This window comes from Electrophorus electricus, chromosome 1 (assembly GCF_013358815.1).
Source record: "Electrophorus electricus isolate fEleEle1 chromosome 1, fEleEle1.pri, whole genome shotgun sequence".
In the NCBI taxonomy this organism is placed as follows: Eukaryota; Metazoa; Chordata; class Actinopteri; order Gymnotiformes; family Gymnotidae; genus Electrophorus; species Electrophorus electricus.
Window position 1 is genome coordinate 25,387,302 of NC_049535.1, and position 17,762 is coordinate 25,405,063.

Sequence of the window (17,762 nt, forward strand, 5' to 3'; positions counted from 1 at the left end):
GAATTGGGTCTATAGCATGTCTCATTATTAAAAAGTGTCTACTGTAATTAGAAAAAATATATATATTTTTGTTCTGTGGACTGTGATAGTAAGTAGTATGTAGTACCTCACAGAAGACATAGTAGTTGCACTAATGTAACTACACAGGCAGCAATAGGTTTTCACATTTATAATCGCAAGTCAGTATTATTTACTAAGCTGGTATAGTGATTTGCTGCTCTGTTAAGATATATTCTCTCTCACTCATTCTCTCTCTCTCTCTCTCTCTCTCTCTCTCTCTCTCTCTCTCTCACTGTCTCTCTATCTGTGCATTACCCCTTTGCATACTGGAACGCAGAAGAACTTGATGGTGTTTGTTACATTTTAATGCATGCTATGCTGTGTTCAGCTAATTTCTCCATTAACTAAACATGTACCCCATAGACATATTACCATTTTACATCTACAATGTTTATCAAAATAATGCAGAGTATACCATTATATTCAAAATAATTTTTCAAGATAATTAACACCTGAGATTTTTTTTACATTCTTTTTAAGTTCATTATGGATGTCTCTCTGATCCTTTCTCCTCATTCATGTTCTTTCATCCCCACTGCTTCATATGATGAATATTTGAGTGTTCATGGGTAATTACCATCCCTCTTTATTGTTTTGGTCTCTCATGTTTTGGTTTCTCCATCAATAGTGTAATCCATCTAAAATACATGCCAGCATCATTATTTTCAACTATTTGAACATGACATGTGTTTTCCCTGATACCTAGGAGCTAAAGAGCTTTGTCAAGTCATCTGTAACAATGTCATACAATGAAGTATTTACCTACTGTATTCCTACATAAAGACTACATAAAAAAGACAAATTACATTTCATAATTTTATTATAAATGTGTAATTAAGAAGCGCTATATGCAATTTACAACCAATTGTTGGAAGAGTTGCTTTTCATTATCCTTGAACATAAAATACATATAATTTCCAGCATATACATGCTGTGTGGTTTGCTGATGAAGACATCTAAATCTAAGTGTGGCTGTGTTCTTTAATTCCACTGCCTGTTTCACCTCGTACTAGTTTCAACAGTGACTTGCTATCTCACTAGCTCATTTATTTCTCTCTCTCCTATTGTTTTTGCCCTGCTTCTTCACTTAGTTTCACTCATATCTCACAAGCACTCTGGCTTCTCTGCCTCTATACCTTGTTCTCTCTCAGTCTCTCTCCCTCCCTCTCTCTCTCTCTCTGTCTCTCTCTCACTCACTCACTCACTCACTCACTCTCTCCCTCCCCTCCCCTTCATCTCTCTCTGCCTCTTTTTTAACCACCTTGCCATTTTCACTCGCTCACACACATCCAGCATTTTTCCTCTTCCACTCCTTACCTTCACATCCACCTCTCCTCACACACCTCTCAGCCTCCCTCGTACACACATATCTTACAGGCATTCTCTCTCTCTCTCTCTCTCTCTCTCTCTCTCTCTCTCTCTCTCTCTCTCTCTCTCGCTCTCTCCCCTACACTCACACATATCACCACCATCATCTTTATCTGTGTATCAGCACACAGGCTCTCTTACATTCTTGTCTTCCCTCACACACCTTCATGTCGACTGGCACCCAAGGGCAGAACCCTTTCTCCTCGTGTCCTGCAGCCTGGCTGCTGTGTGCGCATGCTTCTCCTCTCAGCTGCTGAGAGTGCTGGAGGAAGGCAGTGAGGCCATGGAGCACAGCCACATCTTCACCGCGCTCTCCCCTAACGCCAGCGCCTGGAGCCCAGAGCTGCCGCAACCCGACAGCCCCCGGGGCTGCCCTCTCGGACCCCTGCCAGTCATCTACTACAGCACCCTGCTCTGTCTTGGCCTGCCTGGTAAGAAACCCACTCGGGAATGCTGGTGTCAATGATTTTGCTTGATTGCTTCTGCACACATATGGAGATGTAGACTTGTGTGCATGTCACTGTGCTCAGATTGCTAAGATTGTTACTGTTTGTAAAACCACTGTTGATTCTTTATGATGACCTTGTAAGTACAACAAACTATTAGTCTTTTTGAAGAGCATTGGTTATAGGAGTTTTCATGGGTCTTACAAAATGTCTTGTTGGATTCTTTTAACAATACTCTAACAATGTAATTGTCTGAGTCTGCTGTTGAGATTGACCTCAACTAGAATGACCTATGAAGCTGACAAATAGCTCAGAGCCTGGTGAATGTGAATGATCACTATGGAGCCCAACCTCTGTGAGAAAACTTTTACTCATGTTCTGTCAGTGAGTAACTGACCATTCTCAAATAATAACATTATTTGAAGGTGTCGCCTACAGAGAAATGTAGTCAAAAGTATTCAGTCTCACTCATATTGGGCAGTGGTATGGGCATAGTTTCAAGTATCTGACAAGGACAGTGGTACCACCACTTATGGTGGACTGAGATCAGGAGCCATGTCCTTGAGCTGGGCACGGAGCCAGAGAAGCTAATGCACATGTCTTCATTTTCTTTGTGACATGGTATTGCTGTAAATCCATCATCATCGCTTATGGGTAATAGCGCTTCACTACAGTACAGATGTCTGTAAAGGAGAGACTGTAACTGTCAGTTTATCTCAGTTCTGTACCTCTTTTGTTTTCTGCGAAATGTTTGCTACTCTGTATACAAGAGTTTTATGATCCTTTAACATGGATGAGCTGAACTATGCTGTCAGTGTGGACTCCGGATATCAAGGTTTATATGTCAAACTGAACTTAACAATGAACTGAAAGGCTAATACATGTTATATAGTAAAGACCCTAGATGTTAAGTGAGGCAGCATATTGTGTAGTGAATGGCAATCTGGCACATAGATTGTATCCTAATTGTCCTTTCAACATTAGAGACAAATCATTCAATTCTACCAGTACATCACAGCCATCTGTCTACATTAGCATAAATTAGTTATATCACCTTAATGTATAGCAGAATTCCAAATAATTTATTATGTAAACACCTTTTTCCAATTAATTCACATTCTAAGTAAAGTATTCTAAGTAAAATATATATTTAATGTAGTATTTGTTTATTTAATAGTTTGTAGAATGCAGTACTTTCACACTATTGTATATTCTGTGTGTATATATCATAGAGAAAGCCTTAGAAATGACACATCAGTCACATACCTGCACTTGAGACAGTCTTTCAAAACTGTTCATTTTTTATATGAATGTTTTGAAATTTGTGACTTAAGTATTGCTTTTCCCATTGATATATAGTAATACAGACACTCAGATGAGTTAATTAACATGTCTGTATAGATGTATATAGACAACAAATACAATCCTGGAAGTACAGGACTGAATTAACAGTTAACATAATTACAATTAACACAAAGGTCCCACACTTTCTCTCAAAATTTTGTATTTTTTTTTAAACCACAAAGAGCAATATGGACTGCAGGGTTCTAGTTATGAATTGAAAAAAAACATGTTGGCTTCTGCATTCTGATTTGTGTTTTTGAATTAAAGAAGGCAAGATATTGCAAACCCCTTAATCCTGTACTTTAACATTTCAGTGCCAAGGTTGATACTTTGTTGACCTGCAACTCCTCACTTTTGCTTTGAAGTAGGAATATTTAAATGAATGCACTCTTCATTCATTTTGCCTATAAAAATACCCAGCTGTCATGTTTGGGTAGCCAGTCACTTTGTTACATCTTAGATGGCCAACTACTTGATAACTCTTTTGGATATTAACATTGTGCCTAAAATGTCTGAGAATACTGACACAATTTCACTTGGCTATTGAACTGTAAACAACAACAAATGTAAATATAAATATTAGTTAATTATCCTTTTGCCATAATGCCGACATTAGGATCATCAACTGTGTGTGGAGAAGCTAGGCAAAGGAGAATAGGGGAAGGATGCAGGGAAGCAGACTGGGATTAATAATAGAGCCGCCTAAGTGAAGTGACACCTCTGAGGTCTGAGAGGGGAAGCAGGCGACAGAGATAAAACAAATTGCCACCTTTTTAATTAATCATCCACTCACTCTTAACAGGCTTGCACATCATACAGCCATGCTGTGTTTGGGCATGGAGGTAAAGAGACCGAGTGAGAAAGGATGAGAGAGACATTACATTTAAATCTGATAGCATTTGTGTGAGGCAAGTCAGATAAAAGCCTGTTCTGCATTACTTAAACAGATATAAAATATGATAAATGTAATAAATGATAACATTAAAAATCAGCACAATTAACTGATTATAGTTTTCATCTATTTCATCTACAGTTCACTGGGTACATTTTGTAGAAGCACTGCTTACCTGTATAGAGGGTTCCTCAGCTACTGTGATATCAGTGGTATAGTTATGCAAGAGAAAAAAGAAAGACCCTTTATAGTACTAGCTATAATTTGAGTATGACTGAATAGACGGGTATAAATAAATATTTCCAAATTTGGAAGGAAAATCAGATTTTATAGACTGTATGGATGTTGGCTGTTGTGTACTCTTGTGGTCATGTCAAGGCTAGACACAGAGGATTATCCAGGGATGGGCTCCTCTGAGACTGCTCTGCCTCTGATAGAAGGTCACACATTCACATTAATGCCCCTTTCTAAAGCCAAAAGCTACCTAGGTGTCACACGCCACTTAATGAAGAGATGGGCCCATTGATTTTTCATTTAGTTCATTGATCTGGTGTTCCCCAATCAAGGCTTACTATTCACATGATGAAATGTGTGTGCATGTATCTCTCTGTGTGTGCGTGTGTGTGTGTGTCTGTCTGTCTGTAGTAGTACTGTTTTTAGCTTTTTGACTTTGATTAAGTCAGCTTGGACATTTATATCACAGCTCATAGAATGGTTTCACTGTCAACCACAATGGGATCAATAACATTTGCACTCTGTATTTCATTTCCTCCACATATTAGAGTTAGTCCATTTGCATGAGTTGCAGGGACAGGAGCTGGTGGTAGTCATTTTCTGTTTTCTGTCTCTCTGTGAAGACTAAGGAAAAATAATGCCACCAAAAGCACAAAAAGGCTGTGACCTTTAAAGTTACCTTTGAAATTCATCAACCCCAAACATCCCCCCCCCACCCCCAGTCGCCTCCCTCCGTCTCTCCTGTTTCCGCTGAATTCCTCTCCTTCTCTTTGCACCAAAACCTTGGTTATGATCATTATGAGGTCACCCTCAGATATACAGTTCAAATACATTTTCCTCTAGATGGGGAGAAAAAAAAGGTTTTCTGCTTTTTTTCTCTTCAATTTTCTAGTAAAGGTAAGACCAAATGCATCTCATGGAACTACAGCAAGTGAGTGCAATTTTGAAGGTCCATAAAAACTTTTAATTTTCAAGACCTCTTAATTTTTTAGATTTTGCATTCAAGAATGGTTACAGTGTATGCATTTTAAGCCACACCATTTCATGAGCCACTAAAAATATAAACTGATTATATTTTGTAGAAAAATTTCTATGTGCATGTAAAAACTGGAAAGGTAGTCTGCTTAAAAGTACATGCTTTATCTTACATGCTTATATCCAGCTATTATACGAAAAGGATGACAAGGAAACTAAGCAGTGGCTGAAGAACACACACTGAGAGACCAGGAATGGGTGAACACAGGAAACCCAAACCCAAGAGAAAATTGCAAACATCTCTGTATAACTTAAATTAAACTTCGTACTAAGAGTAAAGTCCAAAAACACTGTCTTTATAATTGCAATGAAACATGTTTAATTCTCAGCTCCTCTGCAATCAAGAAGAGTAATCAAAATATAGGTGTCCCAAAAGCAGCTATCCAACACCAGGTGTGCACGGTGGATGGGATCGGCTGTGAGAGGCAAGGAATGAGTGATGCCTGAAATAGTCCCACATCAGCAGAGTTCCAAAAGCAGCCACAACGCAGCCCCTACAAGTGAGCCCATATTGTGCTGTATAAGGAAGTGTACTGTGACTCAGCAACAGGCACCTGGCAGGGCCAGCCAGGTAAAAAAAAAGGCACAGCCTTTAGTAGCAGCAGAGCATATGGGGACTGCGCAGCACAGGACATGGGCCAAGAGACAAAAGACACAGAAAAGGGGTGCAGGTGCTCACCATTCACTAGGTCACTGTTCACCAGTTAGAACAGGTCTAGGTTATGCACAGCCCTCAATGGTAGATGCAAAGGACCAGGGCACAATTCAGTGGCATGTAGCTGATGTTGGTGTCTATGGTACAGACTGATCTGGTGTGCTCATCATCTTCCAGGGGATTTCCTTCTTCTAGCAAGTGACAGTATCAGCTGTCCCTCAGGAAATCAAAAGGACATGCTTGAGGGATAGGGTCATTGCAGGATACTTCCACCAACACATGCCCAAGAGACCAGAAATACCTTCAAAAATTCTCACTACTCATCGCTCCATTGGCTCGTTATTCACCACAAACGAAGCCATTCAGCAGGTCACAGAAAGGGCTGTCAGTGGGTTTCCTTTACAGCTTCCTCTTTGGCTTTCCTTGACATTCTTGCTGTACATTCGTCCACACACTAATGTACTGCTTTTAGAAAACAAAAAGATAACCTTCGGATCAGAATGAAACAACAGCATACATCCACACCAGTAACAAAAGCATGCTAATGGATGCATTTTCATGCATTCAACATGTATTCTCTGCCAGAGTGGACACCTGTCTTAAAGGTCACACTTTAAGCTTGTTTAATATTTCATTTAATGACTTCTGTTACAGGTAAATAACTGAATATGACTTTCTTACAAAATGGAAGTTTGAAAAAAGATATCGGATCTTATGCAATTGAGTTAGGCCTACTTTCGGACCTGTATCAATACAGAGCTCTGAGCTCAGAATTCCCCAGAAAGCCACCTCTAATCTGATAGTCTTCCTTTTTCTTTTTTTAAAAAAACATGCCCATAGGAAAGCAAACTCCCAGATCAGACCATTTTAAGTCCTTCTACGTTTGTTTGACAGAACTGAACAAGTTTAACAATTCATTTGAGATTAAGGAATTTTTCTATCTCATTCAAGTCTCATGAGAAATAATCAAAACAACCAGACATCGTTTTGTCTCATTGATCAATTTACAAGTTCTTAAAACTTTATCTTTACTATCACTTAGTTTTCTCACATCTTGCGCACAAATCAAAAAGAAACTTTCCCATTGTTCATGACCTTAAATATTTTTCAGATCTTACATAGAAATCTCAGAGGTTGTAATCTCATGCCCAACTCTCAAAGATTTAATATATATCACATTTATTTATGTTAAACAATGGTTTCTGAGATATGTCTAAATCTGGTAGTTTAAAAACAAACAATTTTTGCTCCACCACTAGTGTTTGAAATAACAATGAAAGTACTTATGTATTATACACACAACAACAGGCTAAATACTTTGTTATACACCCAGCAAAGAAACACCCATAAAAACCACGAGTACCTACTACATATGTAGTGGACCAAACCTTCCTCATTTACTGACTTTTCATGGCAGCACTGATCTGCTGCTGGGATGACTGGTTCATTTGTTAGAAACTGTTCTGTGCTTAGACTAGTTGCTCTGCTTGCATACTCTATATGAGGTGCAGCCATCTGGGATTACATTTAAATGTCTAAAAGTATTTTAAAATATTTTTGCAAGATGTTCTGTAAGTTAACAACCCTTTCTTTGTGTAAAAGTATTGTTAACTGAAGTCTGTCAGCTTTGAAGCAGTAAAGAAGTAAAACACTCAAAAAAGACGAACATTTCATCTGCAATTATTAAAAGAACTAAATGCCGATCTTTCAGACAAACTACAAAACATAAACATACCTGATGAAATAAGATGAAATCAGCACACTGTATTGCATGAGCTGCAACTTAAAGAGGTTCAGTGTTTGGCTGTACTGTATGTGTTGCTGATTAACATATTGCCAGGGTGAGGTAGGAGACCTCATTATATTATATTCTGAAATTGTGAACATGGATTTTGGTTCCACTTAAATGTTTATTTTAACAGTATGATTTATATTTGCAGCATTTCAATAACATAATACAATGATGTTTTTGTTCAATATTATTAAACTGAACACACATGTTCAGGGCAGTGGTAGCTCAATGGTTAAGGTACTTGATTTGTAAGTGGAAGGTTGTTGGTTCAACCCCCACCATTGCCATTAAGGGCTTGAGCAAGGCCCTTAACCCTCACTTGTCCAAGTTGACTCAATCATAATTAAAAGTTGCTTTGGATAAAAGCATCAGGTAAAAATTATCTTGCTTATTTAGGAGCGGCTCATTAATCTTTTTCTGTGTGGGTATGAAGTTACAAAATATGTCATCCAGGCATTTAACAATAAACTAACAAAGTAAATCAATCATTAAATGGGAGAGTGATATATCCAAACTAAATTAATTGGTCTGTACTTGCTCTAAGTATAGAGAGCATAACTAGTACAAGTTAACAATATTTACACACATATCATTAAGCAAACTAGAATTTTTATTATTATTTTATAATAGCAAAGGGCTATGCAGAATAGTGGAAGATATAGCTAACTAGCTTGAGATATGTCTCTGCTTTATAGTCCACCTTGACTAAAACACTCAGAATCAAGTGTTACAAATGTAACATGAATTTAAAAATTATATGGTGCATAAAAATCATTATTAATCATCTTTAATACCTTTTAGGTATTTAATACCTAATACCTTCTTATCAGTAAGGTCTTTTGATAACCCAAACATTTCTACAAAAACTCCCACATCAAAGAGCTACAACTAGGCAAAGTAATATCTAGGTATTTGTAGTTTTAATATCTATGTATAGATCTAATTTAATATCTATGCTTAGCTCTACTTTAATATCTATGTGTAGATCTAATGTAATATCTATTCGTAGTCCTACTTTAATATCTATGTGTAGCTCTACTTTAATATTTATGAGTAGGCCTACTTCAATATCTATGTGTATGTCTACTTTAAAATTTATCTGTAGGTCTTCTTTAATATCGATGTGTAGGTCTACTTTAATAATCTAGGCCTACTTAACAAGCAGAATCAAGGTACGTAGAGAAATGTTATTTGATCATAAAACTGTCACTATTGGCTATCACAAACATTATTATCATTTATAAATTTTAGACTGTCAAATTATATAGGTGCTTATTGAAGTTTGGTTGGGAACATTTTATTATTTCAGTGAGATTTCAGTTTGTGAAAATTAGAACAAGTGAGACATTTCTGGGTGCATAAAGTCATAAGAAAAATACAATACTTTCTTTCTTATTTTAATTGGGCCTGTAAACATGATTTACATTTATGGCATTTTGCTGGTGCTTTTTTGCAAAGTGACTTACAATTATGACTGAATACATCTTGAGCAATTGAAGGTTAAGGGCCTTGCTCAGGGGCCCAGTGGTGGCAACTTGGTGGTGGTGGGATTTGAATGGATAAAATGAGTAAAATGAGTAGTGCTTGAGATTCATATATGCAATTTTTAAAAACAATTTATTAATAACACAAAGAAAAAAAGACTATTGCAACTGGATCCTCTCAGCAGACGCATCATCTTTTGTCATTTCAAGAAGGACTTTAGGTCTGCTGAGTAAGTTCACATGAAGGACTGGGTAATCTCCAGTGTAGCAGTATTTACCTAAGAGCTGTTAGATATACAAAACCTATTACATTTCATTTTTCATTTGGTAGACAGAGACAATCTAATGTGGTGCAGGTGAATGTCTAGTGCTACCAAAATAAGTTGGACCACCAATTTGCTAATTTAGAACATGTTCAGAATGTGTTTAAATTAGATGGACAAATCACACAGTACTTACAGGTATTATCAGTATTAGGATATTTGGCTTTTAGTTTGGCTTTGTACAAGTGAATTTTGTGAAACATTTAATCATATAACCACTGGAGTTCAACCCTAAATCAATTTGAAATCAACCCTAAGCTAAACTTTGCTGGAGGTTGCCTACCCAATAATGTTGTATAAACGTGGAAGGCATGGTCCAGCTTTGTGTTTATCTCTTTGGAGAAAAGATTTCTTAACTATTTGGGGGTTTCCTTTCCATATATGTAAGATTGATATACACAAAATATTGGACAATTAGAGTGAGAGACATTTGGAAAAGATTTCAAAATCTCAGAAGTATATTTGTATTCACAGTTTTTACAGCCAATTGTACAGGCACACTGGATTATCTATTCAGATCAGATCCAATTGTATCCATCAAGTTCTCAAAATTCTTTATATGAAGCATTAGAAAAGGTGTCTTCAGTTTTATTGTAAAAATAATGTGTTGGTGTAAAATTAAAGGACATGGACTCTGGAATTATTTTTTTACTAAGGAGTGAGAAACCTTTTCACTTCTGCATTGACTTTTGCTAAACTTTAGTTTATATCCAGAAAATACTCACTATATCATAGGCCTAGGCAGCAGGGTCTGTAGTGTGGTGTCAATCTTGGATAAAGCTTTATCCTCACCAATCCCAAGACTTATCAAAACTGCCCTTCCACTTGAGTGGCCTCTTCAAGTCTGAGCAAGTGAAAGCAAACCAGCAATTCCCCAAATCAGCATTGCTAGGTTCATACATGTGAAGGTGAAAAGTCCCAGTTCTCCCCACTTCCTCTTCTGTATATATTTTGAGTGGTGCAGCAGACCGGTATTCTTGCACAGAAGGATGTCAATAAAGTGTGCTAATTAGAATATTAGGACCAAACCCAGACAGTCCTTAGATAGGTCTGTAACCCTGTAAAGGGTTAGGTATTTCTAGCTTTCTTGAGAAAACTTCCTTAGCAATGATCTGCTTCACTGCTCAGTTTAGCTGCCAGCTGACGCTAATGCCTTTTTAAAATGCATGCGGTATTTTTATGCCTCATGAGAGTCTGTTGTATTAGGTTACGCAACCAACCTTTTCTCAGTTTGCGTACACAGTTTACCCCACCACCACCACACAAACACTCTCTCTCTCTCTCTCTCTCTCTCTCTCTCTCACACACACACACACACACACGCAACCCTTTGAAATATATATATTTTTTGTTTTACCACTATATACCTGATTCTCTCATTTGGAATCTTAATACTATATTCATAATTCTTATGCATGCACACCCATATGTGCAGACAGATGGAAACACACTCAAAAAAACTAGCAATGCTAGTGATAGAAATGGGTGGCTCTCATTTTCAGCCATAGGAACTGGCAAGATGAGTCAATTAAAATGAATGGGCCATGCAACAGAGGCATGCCATGGCTAAATGAAAATGTCAGACACCAAGCAAACTGCAGACCTATTGTGGACCACTTTTGTTTGTCTAAATAAGCAAAGCCACAGCAGGGAATCCAGGCTAGAATAATGGTTTGTGAGGGAGAAAGCAACAAAATACATGCACTCTATGAAATAGCCCTGCTTGCTAGAGGAGTGCCTAGAGTGAGGGACAAAAGGAAAGAGGGAAAGGAAATAAAGACATGAAGAGGAGGATTACTAAAGAAAAGCAACGGGGTGTGAATGTAGAGAGAGAACAGAGAAACAGATGGAGCTTGCAGAAAAGAGAGATAGAGGCAGAAGGGCACAGAAAGAAAGATTTGATATGGGAGTGGAATGAGGGAGAGGAGAACAAATGAGAGGAAAGCAAGGAGAACAAAATAAAGGAAGGCAGCACATGAATTGTGTAGAAAGCGAAAGGAAAGAATAAAGCTACCTCCATTGTAATACATTATACTGTATTGTCATTCTGATGTTGGGGATCCCAACAGCTTAGGCTCAGAGACACATTTTGAAATGCATGTATGGAGAGTTACATTATATATCACATTCAAAGGCAGGTGCATAGTATACATCACCTACCTACTAACTAGACAAGGGATCTCGGCACAGAAGGGTTGAATAGTCTACAATAAAGCTGTACCATTATCAGAATCTGAATATACAATGCATACATAAATCTTTTCAAACTCTTTGCACAGATTTGTATGGAGAAAACGTGACACTCAGCGTCACTTCATCATTTTCACTCCAAGCTGGGGCAAAGGTTTACATTTTAACAATACAATGACCTAAAGCATCTAAAGCTATTACACACTGTTGAACTTTATTAGAACACTACTACAAAACCTACACTACCATAAAAAGGGTGTAGGTACAGTATAATTGCTAGTTCATTTTATTTTATTTTATGACTATAGCACATGTACTGTAAACTGATGAGTAAAAAAGAACTGCAAATGAAAAAGGCCCAAAACAAAGCACTGTAGAAATAATTGTTGGGGGAGGACACCATGAATGCTGATTGTGGTACATGTTGTGATACTCCCTGCATGCTGCCCAGTGACCACCACAATGGTCTGGTGGCCAGTAATGTTCTCCCCTCTTTTCTTCTTTTTAGTCAAGTTGAATTCTGACTCATATTCTCTCCAGGCATCAATTTCAAATATTCTTTACAAAAAAGACTGCCCATAAGTGTTAAAAATACATTACACAGTAAATGACACAGTAAAAAGTAAAGCATTACTATAGTACTGTAAATACAGCCCATCTTATTATCACACAGCTGACCTCCGCTATCCACATACCTGACTACAACTCCCAACTTCCCATGTATCACTTCACAAGATCCTCATCTCCGGAGTATTGAATTGACCTGTTGCTCATTATCCTACTTCTATTTAGCCATGCCTTTGACAGTCTCTCTTTGCAAAGTATTGCCATTCTCTCAGTGTGTGCGCGCGCATACTGAGTGTTTTCTAATATTAGCTGTCATTCTTTGTTCTGTTGTCTGCCTATTTTTTGTGCCTCTCTGGTTTTGGCTTGGACTGTTTTTTATTGTGACTACAGATGTCATTTGGATTTGTTGTCTTGTATCCTCTATCCTCTGACCATCCATCTGTTACTTACTATGATTACAGATTACCCCACAGAGGTTTAAAGGTCCGTGAGCATCTGACTTGTTCTGTCATGTCACATATAGGGTGTAATGCAGTATATAGTGCTGAAATACATCACTCTACCCATACATATTTGATGTACTTGTATATTTCAAGCACTTGTCTTTTGCCCTTTCCAAGTTCATTTCACATGTAACATGGTAGACTTGCTTCATTACCCTGTTTCTGCCACAGACATTATCAATGGTTTCAAGACTAATTTGATTGATTTCTTGAAAGATCCCCTGGTCTTCCAATATTATTTTTTGTAATCAGATTATTTTGTTAGCTGTCACCATGGTTAATAGCCATCAGCTGCCTCTATATGATTGTGGTCTCACACTAGAAATCTAGTTCACAAGTATATATGATAGTACAGCACTTTAGTATACTACATAAAAAGTACAGAAATTTAGATTCTTACTCTACAGAGTAATCTACAGAAACAACAGATAATGGTTGTACTTGTTGCCCAGGTTTTCTCAGTGACATTTCATGTAGCCTATATTGCAGCAGATACCAATGTCCGGCTTCCTCTTCCTCTCTGGCCTCTCTGCTGAGTTCATCTGCACTCTGAGCTTCCTCTCCGATATATTCATATAATCACACCTGTAACCCTATTCTGCATCCCTAAAATCTAATTTGTGTGTGAACAATATGCTTCTTTTTTACACCTGTAGATTATTCTGATAACTGGGATGACTTTTTGTGTACTATTTTGTGTACTTTTCTAATGAGAATAGTGAGTAAGCTGTGCTTTATGGAAGATTTTGTGTGTGGAATTTTCCACAGAAGGTCTACAGTGTGTGTGTGTCTAAATCAGCAAAGAGTGTTTAGATTTTTGGGAAATTAATCTTTCTTTTGATTGGGAAATTAATCTTTTTTGGGAAATTAATCTTTCTTTTTGATTTGATTAGATATTTGCTTCATAGAACCAGTTATAGTGTCTAAATCATTGTGAAAAAATTGTATTCTGTTTTGTGTTAATATACACTTCTGTATATTTCCTTATGTTGTAGTCTTACACATAAACACTCTTAAACTTAGTGAGGTTTAGCGCTGGATCAGACTCTAGATGCTCCATGTTATTCCAATAACACAAGGTCTCATTGCTCTGTCCACTGTGAAAATAAACCATGTGTGTGTGTGCATGAGAGAGAGAGACAGAGAGAATAAGAATACAGAATACACTGCCCTACTCTTATTTCTGAGCTTTATTTGTGTGTATTTGCCACTGAATGATATGAGGAAAAATAAAATCCATCGCAACATCATATAAACCACATCACTGTATCAGTCACGATTGTGTCTGACAGGATATACAGTATGTGTCATAATTCCTCTCTGTACTTAATTTTGGGCACTTTTGAATGTCTGCTTATGTAAACGTGTGTGTGTTTTGCTTGGCTGGCACAGAGAGTTCTTATCTAGAGCATGCTTTGTAATTTCTAATCAGCTGATACATTGGTGCTTGTGAAGTGTAATGCTCCAGACTCCCTGCTGTCATATTTAATCCAATTCCATGTCTATTATCCAATGAGCTGACAAGGGAAGTCACTTCAATTCAATTCAGAATTGTAGGCAAACACAGACTCATACTAACTGCTTTGATGTTTTTTGGCATTCCTGTTCAGTGCCAGCACACCATCTATAGCTGCAGCTACAGGATTACATTAGAAGCTTTAGTTCAAGTCGCTGATTCAGTGTTTGATAAAATCATCATTATCGCAAGTTTTCATTATCGCAAAATTGGTGATTCTTCCTGAAAAGTTACTCGAGAGACACATATATTCTTTAAGTTTCACCAATGGACTTATTTTAATTATGATTCACAAATGTGTTTTGATGATGAATTCATGAAATTAAGTGCAAATAGTTTTTTTTCTTTTTTTTTTAACCATCTATCTTGATGTAAGTTAGATAGAATATTTTCTGAAGCATGGAAAGAACCTCAACTTTGCCTGAAGCAGAGGGCTTTTTTTCTGTTAGTATAATAATCAGACCATCTGGGTGCAAATTTCCCCTCTGTGCCAGCGGCAGGTAGCTTGGCTAAAATAATGCTGGGCCCATTTTGCTCGTGCTCTCTTTCTCCTAGTGTGGGGCCACTCTGACTGTTTGTCCTGTCTCCTGCACATGTAGCCTTCCAAACTGTGCAGGTTTGACCTGACAATGGGAGGTGTTAGGGAGGGTCATGCTCTGTCTGGTTTTCTGGGCCACTCTGACAGAGGTCCAGGAGATTGCAGTAACCATCTTCGCATGCGGTCATTGTTCCCCAGTCGCTGCGGTGTATTCGCGTGTATTAGAAATAACAAGTGGGAGAGAACCAGGGGCAGGGGCACAGCTGGAGGAAGTGGGAGTGGGAGGTGCGATGCAAGAAGATGCTCAGAAACACAGGCTTGGATGAGCAAGGGCAAGGACTGCTTTTAGACCTCTGCCAGAATGTGAACCAGAAATTGTCAGAAATCACAAACCGTTTTTGTTGCTACAAGTTAACCTCATACAGTGTATACATTTATATAACAGCACATTAGAGATAATCCGACTACTTCCTTACAACGTCCTTACTTTTTCCTTACAGCTTTTTCCTTACGTATCAAATCCACTGAAACATTTTCCTTTCCTTGTGGGCTTTTCCACAATAGAAAAACTGCTTGTAACTGAAGGCTAAACTGCATTTGTCACCTTAATGTGTTTATATGTTATAACATAGAAATCTTTCTGTTATACTCCATAAACTCCATAATGCTATTCATTGTAATATTTCTCAGTGGATATTTAATATGATTGGGGACGCACATACACATGTATCTGCGCTTCTGGGTATTGTGTTTGCTCTGTGATGTAGTTTAAGTACATTCAGCTGACTGTCTTAGTCCAGTTATTTCCTTCAAACCTGTAGCTGTCGAATAGTTAAAATGGTCATTACTAGTAATTAACTTTACATTCACTTAGTCACAAACTGTCATATCTCCATTAAAGCCTGTTCAAACAGTGACTTTTTCTTGATCTGCCTTTCACACCCTTCCTCTCATCACTTCCATATCTGCTCCCACTCATGTCATCATTCTAACATGATCCTCCTATTTATTTTTTCCCTCCATATTTTCTTTTTTTTCACCCTCTACAGCAAACATCCTCACAGTCATCATCCTGTCGCAGCTGGTGCTACGTCGTCAAAAGTCATCCTACAATTACCTCCTGGCTCTGGCTGTTGCTGACATCCTGGTCCTCCTGCTCATTGTGTTTGTAGACTTCCTCCTGGAGGACTTCATCCTCGGAACCCCTTTGCCACCTTCCCTGAACAAGACAGTGCAAGTATTAGAGTTCTCCTCCATCCACACCTCTATCTGGATCACAGTGCCCCTGACAGTGGACCGCTACATTGCAGTGTGTCACCCTCTGCGCTACCACACTGTCTCCTACCCCGCGCGCACTCGCCGCGTGATCCTGGCTGTGTATACAGGCTGCCTGCTCTCCAGCGCACCGTACTACTGGTGGCCCGAGCTGTGGCATGGGCTTCCCGGAGCGAGTGGAGGGGGCGTCAGCAGTGCGGGCCAGCATGTCCTGGTGTGGGCCCACTGCACCACAGTCTACCTGCTTCCCTGCTCTGTCTTCTTCTCGCTCAACACCGTGATTGTGCGGAAGCTCCGCTGCAGACGCAGCTGCTTCCGTTTGCGTGGCTACTCCACAGGGAAGACAACTGCCATCCTGCTAGTCATCACCTCTGTGTTCGCTGTGCTCTGGGCACCACGCACCATCATGATCCTGTACCACCTGTACACAGCGCAACCAGCCAAGCCTGGCCCTGCGAGGGCACTCCACCTGGTCACTGACGTGGCCAACATGTTGGCGTTGCTCAACACCGGTGTCAACTTCTTCCTTTACTGCTTCATCAGCAAGCGCTTCCGGGCCATGGCTGCCACTGTGCTCAAGTCCTTTTTCCGCTGTAAGAAGCAGCCGCCACCCTTCTATGCCAGCCACAACTTCTCCATCACAAGTAGCCCCTGGATCTCCCCAGCCAACTCCCACTGCATCAAAATGCTTGTGTACCAGTATGATAAGAATGGCAAGCCGGTGTGCATATCATCCTGAGCACAGACAGTAGCTACTGAATAAGCCGCACTTAACCGTTTGTCCAAAAAGCTAAAGTTATCCAAGGAGCGTGGCAAAGGGGCAGCTCACATTTTCACAGCTGTTTCACAGATTGTTTTAGAAAAGATGGTTTTAAAATGTCTATCAGGACAGGGGAGAGGTTTGATACAAGCACTTTTCATTGTTGAACTCAAAAATGGGTTTGTTAACTTTTGATAAAGCTTTCACTTACAGTAAACATGCCAGCAGGATATTAATGCAAAAAAAGGATTCAGCTTCAAAATCATGTAGTAAACTGTTGAATGTCCTGATGTGAAAAAGAGTCTGAACGCACGCTTATCTGACAAATGGATTTGATGCTCTGTGTTCAGGCACTACTCTCTTTGATGTGTTATATGTGATTAATCTGAAAAGCAACCTTTAGAACTGAACCTTTAGAATAGAACTTTGTTTTAAGAGTTCTGAAAAGTGTTTCAAATTGGTTTTCTAGCCAATATGAATATTCATTATTCAGTATTTTAAATAATTATCCATCAGAGGTACCTTGCCTTTTATTAGATATTGATAATATTGCAAGTATTAACACAAAATGAATGTATTTATACTTACTTAGAAGCCTTGTGGTTTGAAACAAACACACTTTTTGAAGTATTGGTGCAACAACCACTTGGTATTTTAATTATTTTTAATTTTAAAAGTATGTGATCGAGTGCCACGTAACATAATTCTATGTTTTACAAAAAAGGTATAGAAGTCAGCCTCAGGTATTATGTGTATGTAGAAACTCTTTTCCACATACAC

General features: G+C 38.5%; 1 protein-coding gene and 1 long non-coding RNA gene across 4 annotated transcripts in view; one reads left to right on the plus strand and one right to left on the minus strand.

Moving 5' to 3' along the window:
* Positions 1-17,762, minus strand: part of LOC113575239 — a 34,773-nt gene that overhangs the window by 11,241 nt on the left and 5,770 nt on the right. The window contains exon 2 of the long non-coding RNA XR_003410390.2: positions 16,065-16,166. This is a non-coding gene — a long non-coding RNA (uncharacterized LOC113575239). The remainder of the gene's footprint in view (positions 1-16,064; positions 16,167-17,762) is intronic.
* gpr139 (G protein-coupled receptor 139) lies at positions 1,703-17,263 on the plus strand. 3 transcript variants are annotated; one of them, XM_027006642.2, is made up of 3 exons: positions 1,703-1,859; positions 4,294-4,296; positions 15,997-17,263. In XM_027006642.2, the coding sequence occupies exons 1-3, from the start codon at positions 1,712-1,714 to the stop codon at positions 16,959-16,961; spliced, it is 1,116 nt and encodes a 371-aa protein (XP_026862443.1). In that variant the 5' UTR covers positions 1,703-1,711; the 3' UTR covers positions 16,962-17,263. The 3 variants fall into 3 exon arrangements, with proteins under 3 accessions (XP_026862443.1, XP_026862444.1, XP_026862442.1); XM_027006643.2 differs by lacking the exon at positions 4,294-4,296 and adding an exon at positions 6,424-6,426 and having other exon boundaries at positions 1,706-1,859; XM_027006641.2 differs by lacking the exon at positions 4,294-4,296 and having other exon boundaries at positions 1,712-1,859.